The sequence below is a fragment of the Paramisgurnus dabryanus genome, chromosome 1 (assembly GCF_030506205.2).
Source record: "Paramisgurnus dabryanus chromosome 1, PD_genome_1.1, whole genome shotgun sequence".
NCBI classification, from domain to species: Eukaryota; Metazoa; Chordata; class Actinopteri; order Cypriniformes; family Cobitidae; genus Paramisgurnus; species Paramisgurnus dabryanus.
In genome coordinates this window covers 36591715-36611231 of record NC_133337.1, presented here as the reverse complement: position 1 = coordinate 36611231, position 19517 = coordinate 36591715, and the positions used below count along the sequence as shown (strand labels likewise).

At 38.7% G+C, this 19517-nt stretch overlaps 1 protein-coding gene across 4 annotated transcripts; it reads right to left on the bottom strand.

The window, feature by feature from the left end:
* Window positions 1-460: 460 nt before the first annotated feature.
* Window positions 461-18543, bottom strand: ppp6r2a (protein phosphatase 6, regulatory subunit 2a). 4 transcript variants are annotated; one of them, XM_065269434.2, is made up of 24 exons: window positions 18200-18543; window positions 16367-16526; window positions 12298-12555; window positions 11034-11220; window positions 10239-10376; window positions 9904-9969; window positions 9713-9825; window positions 8212-8325; window positions 7988-8114; window positions 7490-7642; window positions 7162-7380; window positions 6144-6208; window positions 5908-6023; window positions 5739-5824; window positions 5522-5602; window positions 5332-5429; window positions 5141-5198; window positions 4916-5043; window positions 4638-4807; window positions 4409-4544; window positions 4216-4271; window positions 2571-2748; window positions 2191-2304; window positions 461-2113 (listed from the first exon to the last, which is right to left on the bottom strand). In XM_065269434.2, exons 3-24 carry the CDS (start codon window positions 12522-12524, stop codon window positions 2071-2073), a joined length of 2673 nt encoding a protein of 890 aa, XP_065125506.2. In that variant the 5' UTR covers window positions 12525-12555; window positions 16367-16526; window positions 18200-18543; the 3' UTR covers window positions 461-2070. The 4 variants fall into 4 exon arrangements, with proteins under 4 accessions (XP_065125506.2, XP_065125508.2, XP_065125507.2 ...); XM_065269436.2 differs by having other exon boundaries at window positions 2571-2745; XM_065269435.2 differs by having other exon boundaries at window positions 4216-4268.
* Window positions 18544-19517: the final 974 nt, after the last annotated feature.

Here is a 19517-nt window from a genome sequence, read left to right as displayed (position 1 = left end):
AGTGAGTAATAAACACACGCACTGAAAGTCGTGCACACACACACACGAAGCAGTGAGCAGCCATCCCAGCTCCCGGGGAGAAATTTGGGTTAAGGTACTCTGCTCGAAGGCACCAGTCGCAACCTGTCAGCCATGAGACTCGAACTGGCAACTCTTGGTATACAAGCCTGCCCCATGTAATTATGTGGTGCCTAATTTGATTATTTAAATGTTCAGTCATCACCATTCTGGTTTAGTGCCTTTCCCCAAAGACTTCCAATGTATGTGCATTACAGCAAACGTGACGTTTGCTTTATTCTCTGTAGTAATCGGATAGATAGATGGCCCTTAACCCACTAAGGGAGGAGCAAAAAACTTTTGTCCACTTAAGAAAATGATTTAACCATCATCTGAGACATATAGGGATCCTCAGACTCAACCTATAGCTTTGAAACGTGCAGAAACAACCCAGACACAGGAACAGAATTGAACAGAGCAATATTTTGGTTGCTGAAGATCACATAAATTAGAATCTCTACAATATGTAAAATAATATTGGTTAAAGTTAAAAATAAGATTTTTTTAAACAGTTGAAGAAAAAAAGGCAAATACATACTTTTGGCTTTGGAAACAAACCCTTGAACATGTCATAGATAGGCTATAAGAAGCAGAGTCAATGGAGGATGTACACTCCTTTGCGAAAAAATCAGGGTGTTCCAACGCATGATGGGAGACCAGGTCTCTGCACCAACACCTCAATAAGTGCAAAATAAATAATGCAATATCCCAATCCTGTAATCCAACAGTTTTGGTACCATCGTAAGCTTGCGGAGATATGAGAAAAATTCCTGTAAGAAAAATAATTACATGATATTCAGTATGACATAATACAAGAGGTGGAACCTGGCATTTCCACAAGAGCTACCGGAAGCTTCTGAGACAAGCTCATCGTATTTCTATGACAGCAACTTCTCATTTAAAAAAGTGATGGTGCGTAACACTGTCCCGTAGAGAAGTTTATAGGGTATAGTGTATAAGGGATTTAGGACAAGATAACTTTTTTTATCATAAAAACATTAGATGGGGATGCAGGTAAAATTATCATTTCATAACCTGCTGACATTAAAAAACAGACTAAATGAAAGTCTGTTTGCTTTTCTAAACCCTTCTATCCTGTTACAGGGACTTGTACAGGATTTGTAACTTAAGGCAATGGCTACTATGATTACTTTAAGATTTTTGCTTTTGGATATACCCATGATTCCATTTTAGAAAGCTTAACGTCCTAGAAATTAGGTAGATACTGTTTGGTTGATCTAAGGGGAAAAAAGAGACACATGTGATCTGATACAATCTGAAGGTCTCGACCATCCAACCAGAAAAACGTATATGCTTGATAAATAACGCATTGCATGCAATGAAAAAGAGCCCGGAAATCAAATGGGCACACCCCCACTGTGTACATTTTCTGAATGATTTAAATTAAATGCCTAAACGTTATTGCACAAGTGCCGACATTGGCACCATTTCCGATCAGAAATATTCATATATTCATAAGCACTCTCGAACATTCAAGTACATGATTTGAGAGTATCTGAATTTGGCAGGGGGGCGGTGAAGAGCATTACAGAACATTTCATTGTGCTTCAACATACAGTGAATTGTTGGTGAGGCAAGTGATTTTGTGTGATGACTTGATGAAGGATGAGCCTGTGCTTTCCGATCCAAAGCTGCGAGCAAAAAATAATCCAGAAAAATTATAGTATAGAGAGACAACCCCCCCCTCGAAAAACGTCCTGACAGATCCTGTAATCACACGGTCACTGCTACATTTAAAACTGTGCATATCTCATACAAAGTTGAAAGGTTTAATAGACTAACGCCTCTGAGTACTGTACTGGTTACTGGTTTGTGATACATCATGCCGTGGCTTCTTCTTCCTCCAATCATAGGCTAAATTGGCAGTATCCAGGACCAATAACATGGCAGCATTCTTAATTTAAACACCAATAGTGGTATTGAGGTTTGGGGGTTCAGAATGGAAGAGGTGGAGAGTGGACCGGGTCTCTGTTGGACTCTAATCCCGAATCTTCAGACGGGTCCGTTGGGTGTGATCTCAGCTGCCGCTTTATCTCTGTAAGAAAGAGAAAGTAGTTAAATACTTTGATCAATTAAAAGTCACAATCATCACAGTATGCACCGTTGTGTTACCTTGTCTCCATCACAGTGGTGGCGTCCGAGTCTTCTGTAGGTGCTAAAGGCTCGTTGCTGTGTTCAGCTTTGTCTGTGATGCTAAGCTTCTCCAGAGCTACGGTAGACACCTCACTGCACAAGACAGAGAGATTCAGTACATTTCCAGTACATAAAAAAACTTAATAATATATAGCAAAATACAAAAATCTATATCAGTTGCAACTGAATGTTTACACAAGTTGTACTGTAGACCGCATTCACCAAGCTCAAGTATATATCCCCTATAATGTTACACATGAAGGGAACCGCTAAGTAAAATGTAAAGTGTCTAAATGGGATTCACTTCTGCTCTAGTTTTTAGCTCTCTATCTCTAGAGTAGTTTGTCTGGACAGCTCACCTCGTGGCTGCTGTTGTCTGGTTGGCAGGTGTTTTAGGAGAGCCGCCGCTCTTATTTTCCCCAGGGTCCTCTTCACTGTCTGAGCCTCCAGACGAGCTGCTGTCTGAGGCCACCAGAGGGGCTTTCTGCCCGGGATTTTCCTCCCACGATCCTGTAGCCGAACCGCTGCCGTCTGCTGCTAAACAAATTAGACACTCTTACAGCAACAGAAAGATATCCACATGGCTCACAACTTCATTTATGACTGGGTGGGAGAATTATTTTATCAGGCATATACACTACCAATCAAACGTTTTGAAACACTTGACTGAAATGTTAATTATGATCTTAAAAATCTTTTAATTGGAAGGTGTATGGTTAAATGCTTAAATACTTTTCTAGACAAAAATATACAAAAGTTTCATTTTAAAATATTATTTTGAAATACATTACTTAGACTGAATATTGAAGAAAAAGCAGCCAATAGGAGCCCAGATTAAATGTCAACTCCTTCAACATTCTTTAAAATTCATCCTAAGATAACATTTCAAGATAAAATGACATGAGAACGGTTTTTCAATCTCTAGGCAAAGGGTAACTTGCACTTCAGATGATAAAAAATAACAGTTTTGATTTATTTTGGATGCTTTTAGTAATATGTCTTCGCGTGATCTATGGTAAAAAAAAACACATTTCCACATATCGTACACTTCCGGGTTGTATCCACCTGGTGGATAATAGCGGTATTGCGGAAAGACAGAAAATCTCGTCATTTGAGGGGGAAGCGTTTTCTCCTAATTGACGAGATATCTCGTCAATGGCGGTGAAAGAGTTAAGAAGCGGGAGGAATTATGATAATGTCGGTCTTCTCTTCATAAACTATCCCAGGAAGTAAACTGTTGCCTACAATCCGTGTGTTTGTTGTAGTCCAAGAAAAGAGATTTACGTTGGAGACGATAACTCGCATCATCGTTTACTTTAAGGTATGTACCTCTTTTGCATATCATTAACATGTACTAATACACACTTAAAGGGGGTCGCACACCAGGCCGGCGTTCTTAAAAAACACACCATTGTTTTCTATGAGTATATGCACACTGGCACAGACAGGTGGCGCCTGACCACGGCGCCCAGCTATGCTCAAATCTCTGTCGCTCCACTCACATAGTTTAACATTAAATAACATCATATTTGTCCCAAATTGTTAACGACTAACATTGGCTGCTAACGTATATTTAGCATTTTTAAGTAGACGATATCTGTGCACACTTCCGGTGTACGATACCTCAGAGTTGTCCTAGACGCGACATGGCGCTGAGCTACACGTCCAGTGTGCGACCCCCAGTGCGGACAGGCGCCAGCTGACGGCACCGGTGTGCATATACTCATAGAAAACAAGGTGTTTGATTTTTTTTAGAACGGTGCTGAGCGACCCCCTTTACACACCAAAGGAAATGTAAAATCGTGAATCGGACCATTGGTGCTCTTTAATATTATTCTGCAATGTGGAAAAACGATATAAATGAAAAACGAGTGAAAGTTACAAAACTTTTGAAAGTAGTGTATATAGGACAAAAGTTTGAATATTAGTAAATTCAGCTGGTGATTAATTGTTTTACTTGTGTTTCACATTTTTTCTTCAGATACATGCAAGCAGGATACTTACAGTTCTTCTCTTGGTCTTGTTGAGGCGGTCCCTCCGTCTGCCTGGAATCTGTACTGTTGTTGAGAAATTTGTATGTTAGAGCTACGTTTAAAGCAAATATTACCGTAATCCTCCAGGTGTAAATATAAACCATTAAACTGCTTCAAAGAGTTCAATCTTTGGTCTAAGTTTATACAAATGTTTATTCACTTACCTGCTAAATGGCTGGAACTCTGTAAAGGTGGCCCAACCTGTGTTCTGCTGACCCTCACCACCCTTTTGAGGTGACTCACCCCAGGAACTGGATGAGCTCTCCTCACTTTCACCAAAACTTGCCGTCCAGCCTGGGTCTGAATAAATCAAATTAAATTAAAGCAGCAAATGAGATAAAAAGATTTGGATTGGGTTAAATGACTACACGTGTAAATAGTAGAAGCACTTACTCTGAGGCTGAGCGTGTTGTAAGCCTGCTTCACTTTTATCTGCTGTGCGCACCGAGGGAGGACTGGCCTCTTCCTCAACATCCTCTTCCTCAGAGGCCGACCCGCGGCCTCCACCTCCATTCCTTACGGCGCTCTTGGGTGAGCTGTCTGAAGAAGGAGACGCTCCAAACCTGAAAAAGAAAGAAAACTTGAGCGTGATTCCTTAGCACTTTGTTTAAAAATTCCAAACAACGATCTATTAAACAAAACAGATCATCCATATCCGACTTGTTGTGTACCTCGATCTGGATTTAATTTGTGTTGCATAGTTGATTTCTTTTTCGTCCCAAATGTCTTCCTCTTCCTCGAGGTCGTCGAACTGCTGGATTCGCTCCTTACAACACGCCTCAAAAGCTGCAGCATTGGCCTACAACACAACAATAACCATACAAAACAGTCAGAACAAACAATTAAAGCGAAGTTAAGTGTCATTTACAACAACTTTTTCATGGGTAGACACTTACACTATGATCATCTGCATCTATATTGAAGTTTATTTCAGCAATTCGATCGAATGCAGCACTAAAAGATTGAAAAAAGAAAGTTTAAAAAAAGTCTTAATCTTTGCACAGATCACACCTAACATTCTTTACATTAATTTAAGTGTATAAAGATTTAGGATTCATACTTTTAATGCATTGCATATAAGACTTACTTAATGTTTTCATCATGTTCACTAAACTCCTCATCATTGAAACCAAATTGATCCACAAAGTTGGCGGTCATCTGTTGAATCTGGTAATCTGAAAATGCCTGAAAGATAAACAAAAATAAATTAAAGTAATTCAGCCAATCACCAGACATGCTGACTGTATATGGTGCACTCATGCTCTGCTGTTTCCCACCTGTTGGATGGACAGATCATTGGGGAAAGGGCTTTCCATATCATCATCTTCACTTGATGAGTGGATGTTATGAGTGCTCACCTGGAAAACAAGGTAACAGCCAATCAGAAAGCAAAAGTTTTGAGAGAACTTCTGGTTGTAAATCTGTGTAAAAATTGACTAAAATTACATTTAAGCTGTAGCTAAGCATGGTGTGTGCATGAATGCTCATCCTTACCAAGTCCACTGTATTTCTCCTATTGGTTTCCCTCAAAGTCTCACCCACGAAACTTTCCCAGCGACCTCTGCAGTCCTCTGGAAGGTCTGTGGATGTACAACTCCCATCATTCCCAAGTTACCTCTCAGTAAATGTTGAGTCTGTTTTGACATATTCCTGAACTACAAACCTTTAATTAACCCATTAATCTGAGCGTGAGCCAGCCCTTTATCCAGGTTCTGAACCACAGTGTTAGCAATTCTCGTCAGGTGACCCATGTTTCCCCTTCGTCTGCCACCTTCAGCCCTGAAGACAACGTCAGAAACATCAACCGTAAACTTTCTGTAGATGATCTTAATGGGATGGTCACACATGTAGAGTTCATGTATAGAAATCTAAGTCATGAAACGGATAAGAGACTCTTACTGGGTTTTGTCATTTTCCTCCCAGGCATCCAGAATCCTTTGCACCAGTTGGCAATGCTGGAAGAGCTGAAGAAAGCAGATGGTAGGAAAAAAATGAACAACAAGAAATACAAAACACTCATATAACAGGAAAAAAAGAAGAAATATGGAAACAAATCAGGGTACTTGACACCTATTAGCTTGCCACTTTTTTGCTAAGATGTCCTAAGTGATTTACCCAGAAATTAAGCCATAATTTACGCATTCTCAAGCCATTCTAAGTATACATGACGTTCTTCTTTCAGGAGAACACAACCAAAGTAATATTAAATAATATTCTGCCCATTTCCATCTTGATAATGGCACTGGATGGTGCCCCATTTTTAAAGCTGTTAAAGGGCTCAAAATATTAGATTTTTTAGGAAGTAAAAAAGTCTTTGGTGTCCCCAGAATGCTTGCATGATGTTTTTGCTCAAAATACCCCACACATAATTTATAATAACATATTAAAATTGCTACTTTGGAGGTTCGAGCAAAAATGTGCAGTTTTTGGATCCATCCTTTAAAATGCAAATGAGCTGATGAAATGCAAACACTGAACGCAATGATGGTGGTTTGTTGAAACTGAAACTCAATTGTGCTGTCAATTATCTTCTCTATTTCTTTCTGCAGTAAATGGCAGTGCCGTGGTTGGATAGTGCAAATTAAGGGGCAGTATTATTGTAATTGTACTTACTACCTACGTCACAAAACTGGCAAAATCTGAACGACCTATTTTATTTAACATGCTTGCAGAGAATGGTTTACCAAAACAAAGTTACTGGGTTGTTCTTTTTTTATGTTTTCTGGGTTGATATGAAGCCCTGGGGACACGATTATTGCACTTAAACATGGAAAAAGTCAGTATGACTCCTTTAAAAGTGGAATTCAACTGTATCGGATAAGTAGGTAGCAATTCCCTCGAAGCTTTTCTGACAAAAGTGTTGTGGTGTCATAATCAAAACTAGACGTGTATTACAGTAGATGACGGCAGGACCTACATTGGCAACAAGAGCATCTTGAATAGGTGTAGTTGCTGTGTCTAAGCTGCTGTTCTGGTCCGGTATTTCCTCCTTCACCGGGCTGCCTGCACCTGCATGTGGCCTCTCGTCGTGGTTCTGGAGGTCTGAGTGGCCAGCAGACTGGTTCAAAATGGACGCCACACACAACTCCACTTGCAAGTGCAAGAAATTATTCCAGGTGTATTTAAAGAACAAATCCTGCAAGGAGAGAAGGGAAAATGAATATATGATGAAAAACAAAAGCATTTCTACCCTGGTCAGTTTATAGTCTTCAGTTAGCAGTACTTGGTGTGTGTGTGTGTCTTACCAACAGCAGGTCCATGATGTTGAGTCTGCAGATCTCCTCACAGATGCTGAGGTCGCTTGTCTGCAGCAGAGATGCCACTAGTCTGGCCACATGTAGGCGGGCGCTCCCCAGGGGCTGCTCCAGAACGCCCACCGTAGTGAGTATTGCACTTCTCTACACCACAGCATGCGGAAGAAATATTTTTTAAGGGTGGTTACACACAGCAGAGCACACAAAGACACAGTCTGTAATTGTTTATCCTATATTGAAATACTGCATAGTTAACAAAGTTTATTTTTATCCCCGTTTCTGGGGGACTCCCAATAGTACACGTTTTGGATGTCTAAACATCTGATTTAACTTATTATCTCATTAGTAGAGTTTTTCGAGATCTAAAATGTGAGTGTTGGATAGAGGCAGACAAGGTCAATTGTTTAATACATGAACTGAACAAACGGTTCAAAACCCGTGAGATGACATTTGTGCACTAATAGAGTTTAGACACGTGTTTGCTGATACCTTAGGAGGGTTCAGTAGGAGCTGTTGGAAGTCCTTTAGATGAGGCTCAATAGCACGTAAAATACTGCTGTTGACAGTGTAAGACCTTTCACATCCCTGAGAATACAGGTCCATCAGACCCTCCAGCCTAACAAAATCAGACACAAGATGACAGAAATAATAAGCCCCTAAATAAAGCTCTAATTTAATAGGCATTTGACAATAAGGCTCTGTCATGAACTTACCCTGACCTCCGTGACTCCAGTAACGTAAGAAGCACTTGCGTTCCATTGACGATGGACACTTCGGTCCTCTCGCCTTCAAACATGTTCTTCAAAAGCTCAGACACATTTTCTTGTCTGTTAAAGAAATGTTTACACCGTCAAGTAACATGACTTATTAAAATAAAAAACACTAAGTGTTAATAAAGAACATAGATATAACCAAAATATTGGCCATTGCTATTCCTATTACTATGAATGCAACGCTTAAAGGAATATTCCATTTTCTTAAAAGAAAAATCCAGATAATTTACTCACCACCATGTCATCCAAAATGTTGATGTCTTTCTTTGTTCAGTCAAGAAGAAATTATGTTTTTTGAGGAAAACATTGCAGGATTTGTCTAATTTTAATGGACTTTAATAGAGCCCAACATTTAATACTTAACTCAACACTTAACAGTTTTTTTTCAACGGAGTTTCAAAGGACTCTAAATGATCCCAAACGAGGCATAAGGGTCTTACCTAGCAAAACGATTGTCATTTTTGACAATAAAAATAACAAATTTACACTTTTAAAGCACAACTTCTCGTCCAGATCCGGTCGTGATGCGTCAGCGTGACCCCAAGCAATACGTCATGACGTCAAGAGGTCACAGAGGGCGAACGCGAAACTCCGCCCCAGTGTTTACAAGTGTTGAGAACGAGGACCGTTCCTACGTTGTTGTATGTCAACTGATACTAATTAATGTCTTTGTGTCAGTTTATTGTTTACAATGATCCGCAAATGTGTGTTTTATATATGTAACACGTGACCTCCCTACGTCACTACCCATTTACATTAGGTCGCGCTGGACCGGATTTAGACGAGAAGTTGTGCTTTAAAAGTGTATATTTGTTATGTGCTAGATAAGACCCTTATGCCTCGTTTGGGATTGTTTAGAGTCCTTTGAAACTCCATTGAAAAAAACTGTTAAGTGTTGAGTTAAGTATTAAATGTTGGGCTCTATTAAAGTCCATTAAAATAAGAAAAATCCTTCAATGTTTTCCTCAAAAAACATAATTTCTTCTCGACTGAGCAAAGAAAGACATCAACATTTTGGATGACATGGTGGTGAGTAAATTATCTGGATTTTTCTTTTAAGAAAACGGAATATTCCTTTAATAAATCCGTACCGACAACAGTTCCGCCTTCCAGTTAAAAGAACCAATCATCAATCAATAAAGACTGACAGCTCTCTGTGACAAGGGCTTTGTATAAAGACTTGTGAGGCACTTGATAACCTGTGTACATGTGCAGTAGCTGAAGCGACCTTAAACAGGTGTTTTATAGCACAATCTGATCTTAAGAAACTAAAGTTATGGTACATTTGATGTCAGATTAAATTGTGGGTTAGAAATAGGTTTTAATATTTAATTTCCCCATTAAAGTACATAGGAGGAGTTTTTTCTTGCATGACTATAACAACTTGGCCGCCTAGTGGCACGAGATCACTAAAAGAACGTTAATCAGACTTGACACTTACGACTCCAGGACAGCAAGTAAGGGGTCTGGTTCTGTGACCTCTGACATCTGATTGGCCTGGTCTCGACTGAGACGGATGATGTCACAAAGAGTCTGGGATGCGTTAGATTGTCTCTGCAGAAAAGGAGGTTAAGAGTTAATGAGAATTAGTTAGCCCGCAACAATCAACTGAAAAGTTTGTGACTTTTTTACCTCTTCATCTCTCCCTGTGTGCATTAGCTCTGTGAGTCTCTGAATGAGCCTTTCCTCATTCAGCCACTGTAAAACACATACTACAAGTAAGTATTACAAAACTAGATTATATTTAGCCATGCCTTGTGGGAAAACATTTAGGGCAAACCTAACCCAGTGTCTGAATGTACAATGAAAATCACAGATTTCACTTCAATGGTTTCACTACGTGCCTAGAGACACACATTTATCCAATTTGGTGTCCCCACAGCTTTGCTCAGATTTTCAGAAAAAATTACTGTTCCACTGATCACATGATTAATTACCAATTTGAGTATATTTAAAAGTATGCTTACATTAAGGACCTCCATCCTTAAGGGGGCAGGCTCTACACAGCTGATAAGACGCAGCAATAGGTCCATCATCGCCGAGGCATCAATGTGATTCAGCACCAGACTGATAAAGTTGTGTTTTTTCCTTAGGAAAGAGATTACCTTCAAGAACAAACAAACAGTTATTAGCCTCAGTAGCATACATTTACCAGAATGACTTTACCAGTAAATACAAAAATTTGCTATTTACACACGCAACAACATCATTCACGCATCAGTACCAAAATACTGGTAAACTCTTTCAGAGAGTAGACGTTTCCACTAAACCGCCGCACGGCAAGGTCAGTGTTGTGCTGTAAACAATGGTGGGTTATGACTTTATATCCGCAGTCCGTAGTTTTGTCTTTTCTACTTCTGTGGCAAACGGTCATTCACAGTTGCTCTTGACTAAAACAACATTGTTTTACATTACTTAAATTTGAACTGTAGCATAAAGAGTCGCAACCTGCATCTAAAACATTAGACAGTAATGTATAAATAGAAGGTTTCATAAAAAGCGTGCAAAAGACGGTGTAAAGATTTTGTTTGTTCGACTTCAAGCAGCGTGTAGAGAGAAACTTCCATAAACAGCATAGGAGGTAAACGCATCATCTGTGTCAAAATGTTAGGATTGGGCCGAAGCTGTCAGTGTGTTCTGATGTCGTCCATGCATATACCCTTAATCCTATTCTCTGTTCACACATAGCACTGGAAATTTTACAATGCTTTAGTTCTTATCAGATAAGGTTCACGGTGCTGTGTAACAGCAGGTGTGTATACCTGGTCTGTTTTGCGTGCAATCAGGTTGCCGATGGTCTTGCTGAAGAAGGAGGCCAGCAGGGGATTAAGGGGCGGCTCCTGCTCAAGAAAGTGGTAGAGCTTCTCCAAAAGGGATTCATCTCCACCCAGCTTATCATTGATAAGAGCCACATCTGAGGTCAAAAGCTCACAGGCAATATTTGGAAACCTGAATGAACAAAAGAGTGTATAATACATACAATTGCAACTTTTAAATGCTACATGGTAAAAAAAAAACATCTAAGGTCTGGTCTCACACACAGGGCTAACATTTCAGAAGGTCACAACAGAAAGTTGCAATGTAGTGCTATTGGACTCAAAGATCAATAGATGTAAAGTAAATACTGGTAAGTGCTGCGGCGGTACAGCGAAAATCCACTTATTAAGCATGATGCAAATGATACACTATGCATTAAAGCTTTAATAAATATATTATGCAAAAATATGAATTAGGCAGTCCTATTGATACGACAGATGTTGTTGAACACATTTCACTCAATATAATATTTCCCAACACTTTTAGCACATCTGCTTGCTTATTTCAAGATAAAAACGATTCTGGCTCCTACACACTAAGATACTAATGATTTTTGTTTTCAGATAAATCATGATGTCCCTCATGATCCCCCCATATGTCGAACAGAGTGCTAAAACACATTGCATGCACACATTTTATGTGAAAAAGCATTGTCCTCACAAACACAGCAGTTATTCAGATTATATTGCAAAAGTCTATTAATATTATGCAGGTGTTCCCCGTTTCAAAAGCTATTTCTCATGGTACAATTACTCTTCCTCCATCTGTCATTTTAAAATATAGCTTTTAAGGATCATCCCTTGCGTCCTAACCCATCTGCACCTTACTTTAAGTCTTTACCTGCATTTTTTATAGCACTCGTGTATCTAGGAGCTGCAAGTATGAAGGTCAGCTACCGTACAGCACATACACAATTCTCAGCGGTCAGAATACGCTTACTTTCAGGCATATGTATACATAGGCTAAAGGGAATATGCAACTGATGGATGGTTGAACATAATGGTATTTTGAGGTGAAGTGTGTAATTTCTAACCCACTATTATCACCACACAGAATTTTGAAAATCTGCCACTGAGCAGCCAAACAGAAACTCACATCCCATTGGTTAAACTAATCTGTTAGGCTGGTTGGGATGCTCAAACCAACTACCAATTAAACCGATTAAAACTAGAATGTGTGATGCACAAAGCTGTGGCATTTTTTTCTTACTTGAAGCGTGTTTTCTCCTCCAGATCAGCAGAGGGCTCCTCAGTGATGAGGGTGACCAGCTCCTGCATACAGTGATCCTTGGATAGGAAGAGCAGGAGCTTGCGGTTCTGTGCTTTGCACTCCTGCAGAACATCCTCCTCTTCCATCAACTCTCTCAGAGTCACATCCTCTCGATCCAGCAGCTGGTCGATATGGGAGGTGTTGTTCAGGTCAAACTTCCAGAACATGATGGTGGCGGCTGTAGCAGGAAGCACAGACCTGAAGATGGGAGATATGACAAAATATGGTGGGTAAACGCATTAAGAAGGGGGATATAGAAGATATGAAAATAGAGTTCCCTTTTTTATGCATTTTTTTTTACTACAGTTAAAGCTCTTGCAACCAGTGCTATTTATGTGGTGTTTAGAGTTGCACCCATTGTAGTGCATTTCAAATAAGCCACTTATAAGATTCAGTGACTTGTCATGTCAGAAGGGAAAAGTACCTGCCATTTAGTACAGAGATCAAGTCTAGGGATGCTCCGATGGATCGCCCGCAGATCAATATCGGTCGACCATGGCTTTAAATTACTCAATTGGTACTCGCTAAAATTGTCAACCTCATGATCCCATCTTTCGGTTTACTTTTGTCATCAAAGGGCACCTGAATGCATACTCGGTTACAGACCATTTATACGCAGTACTATGAACATTTTTACAACCTGTTGCTCATGTGCAACCTGCAAATTTGAATTTCTCTCTCTGCCTTTACAGAGATATGTGCATTTTATATGAGGACGCACTCCGGTCCTAACAGCGCGATGCTTCTTCATATCCCAATCAAACAGCATATACAACACATATCTATCGCAGACATTGCATCTTTATGCCAAAAAAATTATTATTTACATGCGTTTTAAAGTTTTGACAGTTTAAACTTTCCTTTTACTCGCAGCGGTTCTTGTCTGTGTACACCTGGGGCCCGTTCTTCGTACGTCGCTTAATACATCCGAGATCAAATGAGACATCCGAGAAGTTTAGATCTGGCTAATTATAATCTCGCTTATTTGGTTCTTTGAACACCACTGCTGTTGATGATTATTATGGCAGGATTGAATTATCTGAGATCACTGCGCGTTCGTGCACTGCAAGAAGTGTCAATACATATCGATAGTAGAAACACTGATCAGCCACGCTGTGATTGGCCAGTTGTTACAATGGCCAAGAACACGCCCATTTTTAACCCCTGCAGTCTGAGAGCTATTGATGGAAGGTTGTGAACGTTTTATGTGACTGAATTTAAAAACCCAGTTAAAGCTACTTTAGTACATAAATCACCATAAATAATTCAAAATTTTCTGTAAAAATATAATCTTGATATCTTTGCTATGCTTGTCAAAGATTGAAATTAATGATTGTAATTAAAATTTGATGCTCCTAAAGTACTTTAAGTCTCTTTTAAAAACAGTTAAATGCTATTTTGTCTGTTTGTAACAGCAACTTAAAAAGCAGAATAAAAAAACACAGGTGGTGGCCCTCCATCTTCATGTGATGTGCTGGCAGGAGTGATGTCTCTAAACTGGCTGATTGTACAGATCATCTCTGGAGCAGTTGCTCTTTCTTAAACCGACAGCCAATGCAACAATTTAATTCCTGATAAATAAAATTTTAATTGTAGTGTATTATAAGATAGTGTTTTCCTCTCTTTTGTGCAGTTGTAGATAATACACCAACACTTTTAGCAGTTTCCAATAATGTGGTAAATAAAGTATGATGTGCAGTAAGGGAATGGTAATGTTATTCTACATCAAAAGATTATAAAATACAACCGTTTCTGATAGCAATGCACATGACAGTAAAGAAATCCTCTCAGATGGTAGTCCTTTAGAGAAACTATATGCAAGTGGTTAAATAAGTTTACTTCAATTGCATTATTCTTAACTGATTTCTGACTATATTAGCAGTATTCCACGTTAACCGAAAGTCCTGCATCTGCTGAGTCTGCACAGAAAAGTGTAGTAAAGAAGATAAAGATTTGTGAAAATATGTGCAAAAAAGTTATTTGGTTATTTTGGTCATTTTTGTCACAGAACAGGGACAGGGTAACATATTTGTAGACAACGTTTTAAAGATAGAACAGATAGAAATTACTAAACGAAAACCCTTTTTATGCATGACATTGAAAGCTACTTGACAATCTAAAGACAAAACTAAAATAGGAGATTAGTTTATTCAAATGAAAATTATTTCACACTGAGTAATAGTCTTTATTGTACATAACATCTATTAGTGCTGGGTATGATTAATTGCTGTTTTTATTAAGGAAAATTCAAACAAATTTAAAATGAATGTGATCAGCATGTCATTCGTTTAAGAATAATAATCAAACACCTGTTACACAAAAACAAGTCGCACAAGTACAGGAAAATATATTTGTTATATTATATATTTTTTAAATAACATCGCTAAAAGATTTAATTAATATATTCTTTTTTTATTACGTGTTGAATTTGAAAAGCTCTTTATATTAATCATGCATCTTACGCAGATTGCGCTCGTATAATGAAGAATACGCGACTGCGTCAGACTTTCCGTATCACATCCGCTTAAAAAGGTACAAACTAATCTTGTTTACATGAAATAAGCCTGCTCCCGAGCAGGTTTGAGCTTAGGGACCTGTTGCTATGACACCAAGTTTAGAATGAGCTTCGAAGAACCAAATAATCCAAGATCATGCCAAATCATCAACAATCAAATCCAGCTAACTGAGTTAGCGACGTACGAAGAACGGGCCCCAGATGTGCGCGTACACAGACACAGCCTGTCATTCAGCGCACAAGTATAGAGCGATCTCTCTCGCGTCTTAAAGCTACAGTAACCTAATTTATCTCTCAATAAAACACTCCCTGCTCTTGACTGAAGGACTATGGTACTTTATATGAATGTGTGTATATTTAATTCATACAACTAAGACTGTGAAGTGTTTTTTCAGTACTTTTACCAGGCATAAGGCATATTAAATTACTCTTTGTTGGAGGAATATTTGTTGTGCTTACTTATTTGATTCTCTATTAAAATAATAATATAGGTGGTATTACTTTTATCTAGAAAAAATGTTAACAGTGACAGTCATCAAAGAGCTTGCATATAAGTTTGAAGAATCAGTATCGGGAATTGATATTGATCGATCACGAAGACAACAAAACACTACTTGGTATCGGCTGCAAAAATCCTGAAATCCAAAAATCAACTCATTTACATTTAAAAAAGCACCTTTTTGCTCAAACCTGCAAAGTAGCTATTTTAACATGCTATAATAAATAATCTATTTTGAGCTAGAACTTCACATAGGTACTCTGGGGACACCAAAGATTTATTTGACATCTAAAAAAGTCTTGTGAAATGTCCCCTTTAAAGGGATAGTTCAACCCAAAATATGTGTTATTATTTTTTACTTTCATTCCAAACATGTACACATTTCTTTGTTCTGCCTAACACAAAGGAAGATATTTGTAATCAAGCAGGAAGCAGAAGCACCATTGACTTCTATGGTAGGAAAAAAATACTATGGAAGTCAATGGTGCTTCAAAACTTTGTTTGGTTACAAAAACTGCTCAAAATACCATTGTGTTCAGCACAACATTTTCATTTTTACCGAACTATCCCTTTAATAAGAAGGAGGAAGAAATGAGACAGAAAGCAGAACAAACAGATTAAAGAGAATCTGGAGAACAGAAGAGAACAAAAATAATTGCAGGACTTTTAAAGCATCTTACACATCCCACACAAAACAAAACATGACGCAACTGGAAAATGAAGTGCAACAATTCTTTCTTTCTTTCATCACTGATTGAAATCACCTGGGCTGTGAAGATTATCTAATAACTCTGGTCATGAACAAAATGAGTAAATTAGACCTTTTCCACAGGATAACCGGTTCCCACGCATCACACTATGTAAGATACATTTCACACGGCCGGGATGAGCACCATGCTTGCTCAAAGAACTGTGAGGGATCGGGAACCTGTGTGAAAGACTGCTCGAAAACGTAAAACTTTATAGCATTAGTTAAATATGTATATATTTATTACCAGCTGATGAAACGTGTGAATCCTTAGTTACACCTCCTCCACAGGCAGACAGGCATTTGAGTGGCAGAATGCAAACAGCACAGAATGACCTAGCATTAATCTGCATGAGGTCCACTTCCCACCAGGCCGTCCTCAAATACACACCTCAGATGAAATGACACTGTAGAAAAAAAATAAGACTGAGAAAGTGCAAACGCAAGTTGGGCTGTCATAAATCAATGCAGGCAGGGTGAGAAACACATTGGCCCGACGTGACAAATGTGATGCAATGCATCACACACTGTAGGCATCTTGAAATGCACAATACACTGTGCACAAAATGTAAGAATAATATTATTACCTAAAATATATCATTAACTAAAATGTATTTAAGTTCATATGCACAAGTGTTGTATCATGCCATTTCCTTAACAACACATACACACTCACTTCATCAAATTTACCCCTTGCTGGCTCTCTAGCAGACATGTTAACAGTTATTTTAAGCATTTGCTTGAATGGCACGCTCAAGGTTCATGCACCAAAGAAAAATCTTGCTATCTATCTAATCTGTGGTCAAACCAACGCAGAACAGCAGAAGCGAAATAGATATCTAAGTAATTTGCAGATGTCACATTACGTTTTCCTCTTTAATAACATGTCTACCTACGCCATAACTTGAGTACATATGGCATACTCGAGACAGCAGCTGGTAACAGCTTCCTTAAACACTACATACTAATCTGGCGACAAACGCACAGTGCGCACTATACCGGAAAGAAGTAATGTTTGCAGCTGTGCACACTAAAGCACTTTTTAAATTGGGAAAAGTTCCCAAAAAAGACAAGGGGCCTGTTTCCTTTAATGTGGACATCATACAGGTGCAGAGACATTCATGTAGTGCAATACAACAAAACGTGCAGCACAGTGCAACAATAACACCAAAAAGAAACCCCCAATGAACTCTAAACAGGAAAGCACAAGTCTCTGTTCTACAATCAATCAAAAATAGAACAATGCCGCACCATTTACAAACCAAGCAAGCTGACACACACAGCAGAAGTGATAAGGGATGTTAAAGGGAATCTCTGACAGCAGCTAAACTCATACATGTTGGTTATTATGATTGCACAACTGTCCAGAAGCTGCCTACTTAGGAAATTGATCCAGCAGCTTGTGCTGAACCGTGGACCCGGGGGTGTTGATCCATTACAAAACTATACACGAAATTCAATTCATCACACTGATAGTTCTGTTGTCAAGAGTTCAATAGCTGAAAAGGATGAACTTACACGGGCTGCCAATGACAACATAATTTGAATCATATGTTTACAAAGTCAATAACATGTCAACGGATTTTTACACTTTAAAGGGTTGTGATTTAAATCAAAGGCGGACATTTATTTATTTGCATAAAGCCATGCCAAAAAACACATGTAAAAGTGCACAGAAGTCCAGAAAATTGAGGTTGCATGTTTACAGCTGGGCCCAGCTAGCAGACGTTAGCATCGGTGGCTATCATGAGCGACAAAACTGGTTTCCGTGTTATAAAAGCCACAAACTCGAACGAAACAAATCAAACAAGCGTTCGTTTATATCTACAGACGGTGTAATGAACGTACAAAACGTACATGGCTTTATTTTGTGTTAAACAACAAGGTGTTTTTGATTTGTTTGCTAGCTCGCCTGGCTAACTTCAGCCGAATCTCTCTCACAGAAGTTTCTTCTCATCCGAAAGGGAATTTAACGAACGCAAAACGACCAAAAAATGACAATGTTCGGTCTAAAGCTACAATAGTTTGCCCAGACAGCACTATCTGTGAATGTAAACAGAATGTTTTCACTTCAACTTACCCCCGCTGTGAGTGTCTTTACACTGACTGCTGGTTGTAGGTTAGTGCTGGTCTGGCTCGTGCAGCGGTGGCGCTGCTGCTGCCCCGCGCGCGCTCTGTGAAACCCCGCAGCTGCCACGAGATCGTTTTCCTCTCAACTATCTGGCCAATGCGCGAGCCATCGTGCTCACCAAAGTTGTAGCTGTTTTTCCTGTTTTATTAATTAGTACCGGAAACAAAATTCTGCTGTGAGTCAACAGGCAGAGCTATCTCTAACGCTCCCGTGCACGGTGAGGGGAAGTGGGAAGCGGAAAATAAAACCGTTGATATTTTTCTATTCAAAATGGCGAAACTGAATGTCTCGAAGCGCGCGTGCGCGTGCTGTCAGATCGCGTGCTTTTCACTTAACTGGTCGAGTCTTAACATTTACAATATTTTATATAAAGTACCTAGTACAGTACATACATTTTTATTATAGAAAATGCAAAACGGGTACAAAATAAGAACAATTACATTAAGAAAGCTAGGTAAAATGTAATAGGAATTTGTTATACACAGTGAAATACTCATTAAATGGGCTGGTAAATGGCTCAGCAGCTATAAATTAGGTTACTATCTATAAAACTACATTTTATACATCAAACTATGCTTTAACTTTAACTCAATATACTGCATTTAATTATAATACTGTTAGAATAAAAATGTGCACAATTTACACATATTACTGTTTAATTTCCTTTAAATGTAGGAAAATCATTAGGCACATTTAGATCGTCTTGAAAAAAACAATCCAAATTATTTACAGAATCTGTTCTTTCAAATTTTCTAATTTAGGAATGTTTCCCTGTTTGTCTGAACCTGTACCCTGATTGTAATTTTAATGTATTGCAGTGTATTACAAAGATTTTTTTTGTCTTTATATCTGCTTTTTGGGTCCATTGACACAACACATAACATTCTCTAATTAAAGAAACATGCCAATGAATTATTATATTAGAGAAAGCTGTGATGTTAAAAACAAGGTGTTTACTATTATATGCTTTGGTGTATCAAAAAGGGCCATTCCTGTTTCCCAATTACCCTAAATCTAAATGAGACCAATAACCTGATGAGACCATATGGTAAACAAACTACAGCATTTGGATTGGGTCATAGGGGCAAAACCACTGCTTATCAAAAGCTTTTGCTTGACCAAACCAAATGGACTTGGGGCTCATTCTGGCAAATCTTTGGCACAGAAGTTGGTATATTTCATTACAATCAAGACCTGAGGGCACACACAGTTTCAACACAGTGCCACCTACTGGTCAGTCGACAATACTTCTATGAATAATAAATGC

Coding starts and splice junctions, on each gene's coding strand:
- ppp6r2a (XM_065269434.2), bottom strand. CDS start 12,524: ATGTTCTGGAAGTTTGACCTGAACAACACCTCCCATATCGACCAGCTG. Junction 2,749..4,215: donor ACAAGACCAAGAGAAGAACT/GTAAGTATCCTG, acceptor TAATTTGTTTAG/CAGCAGACGGCAGCGGTTCG. Junction 2,114..2,190: donor ACCACTGTGATGGAGACAAG/GTAACACAACGG, acceptor TCTTTCTTACAG/AGATAAAGCGGCAGCTGAGA.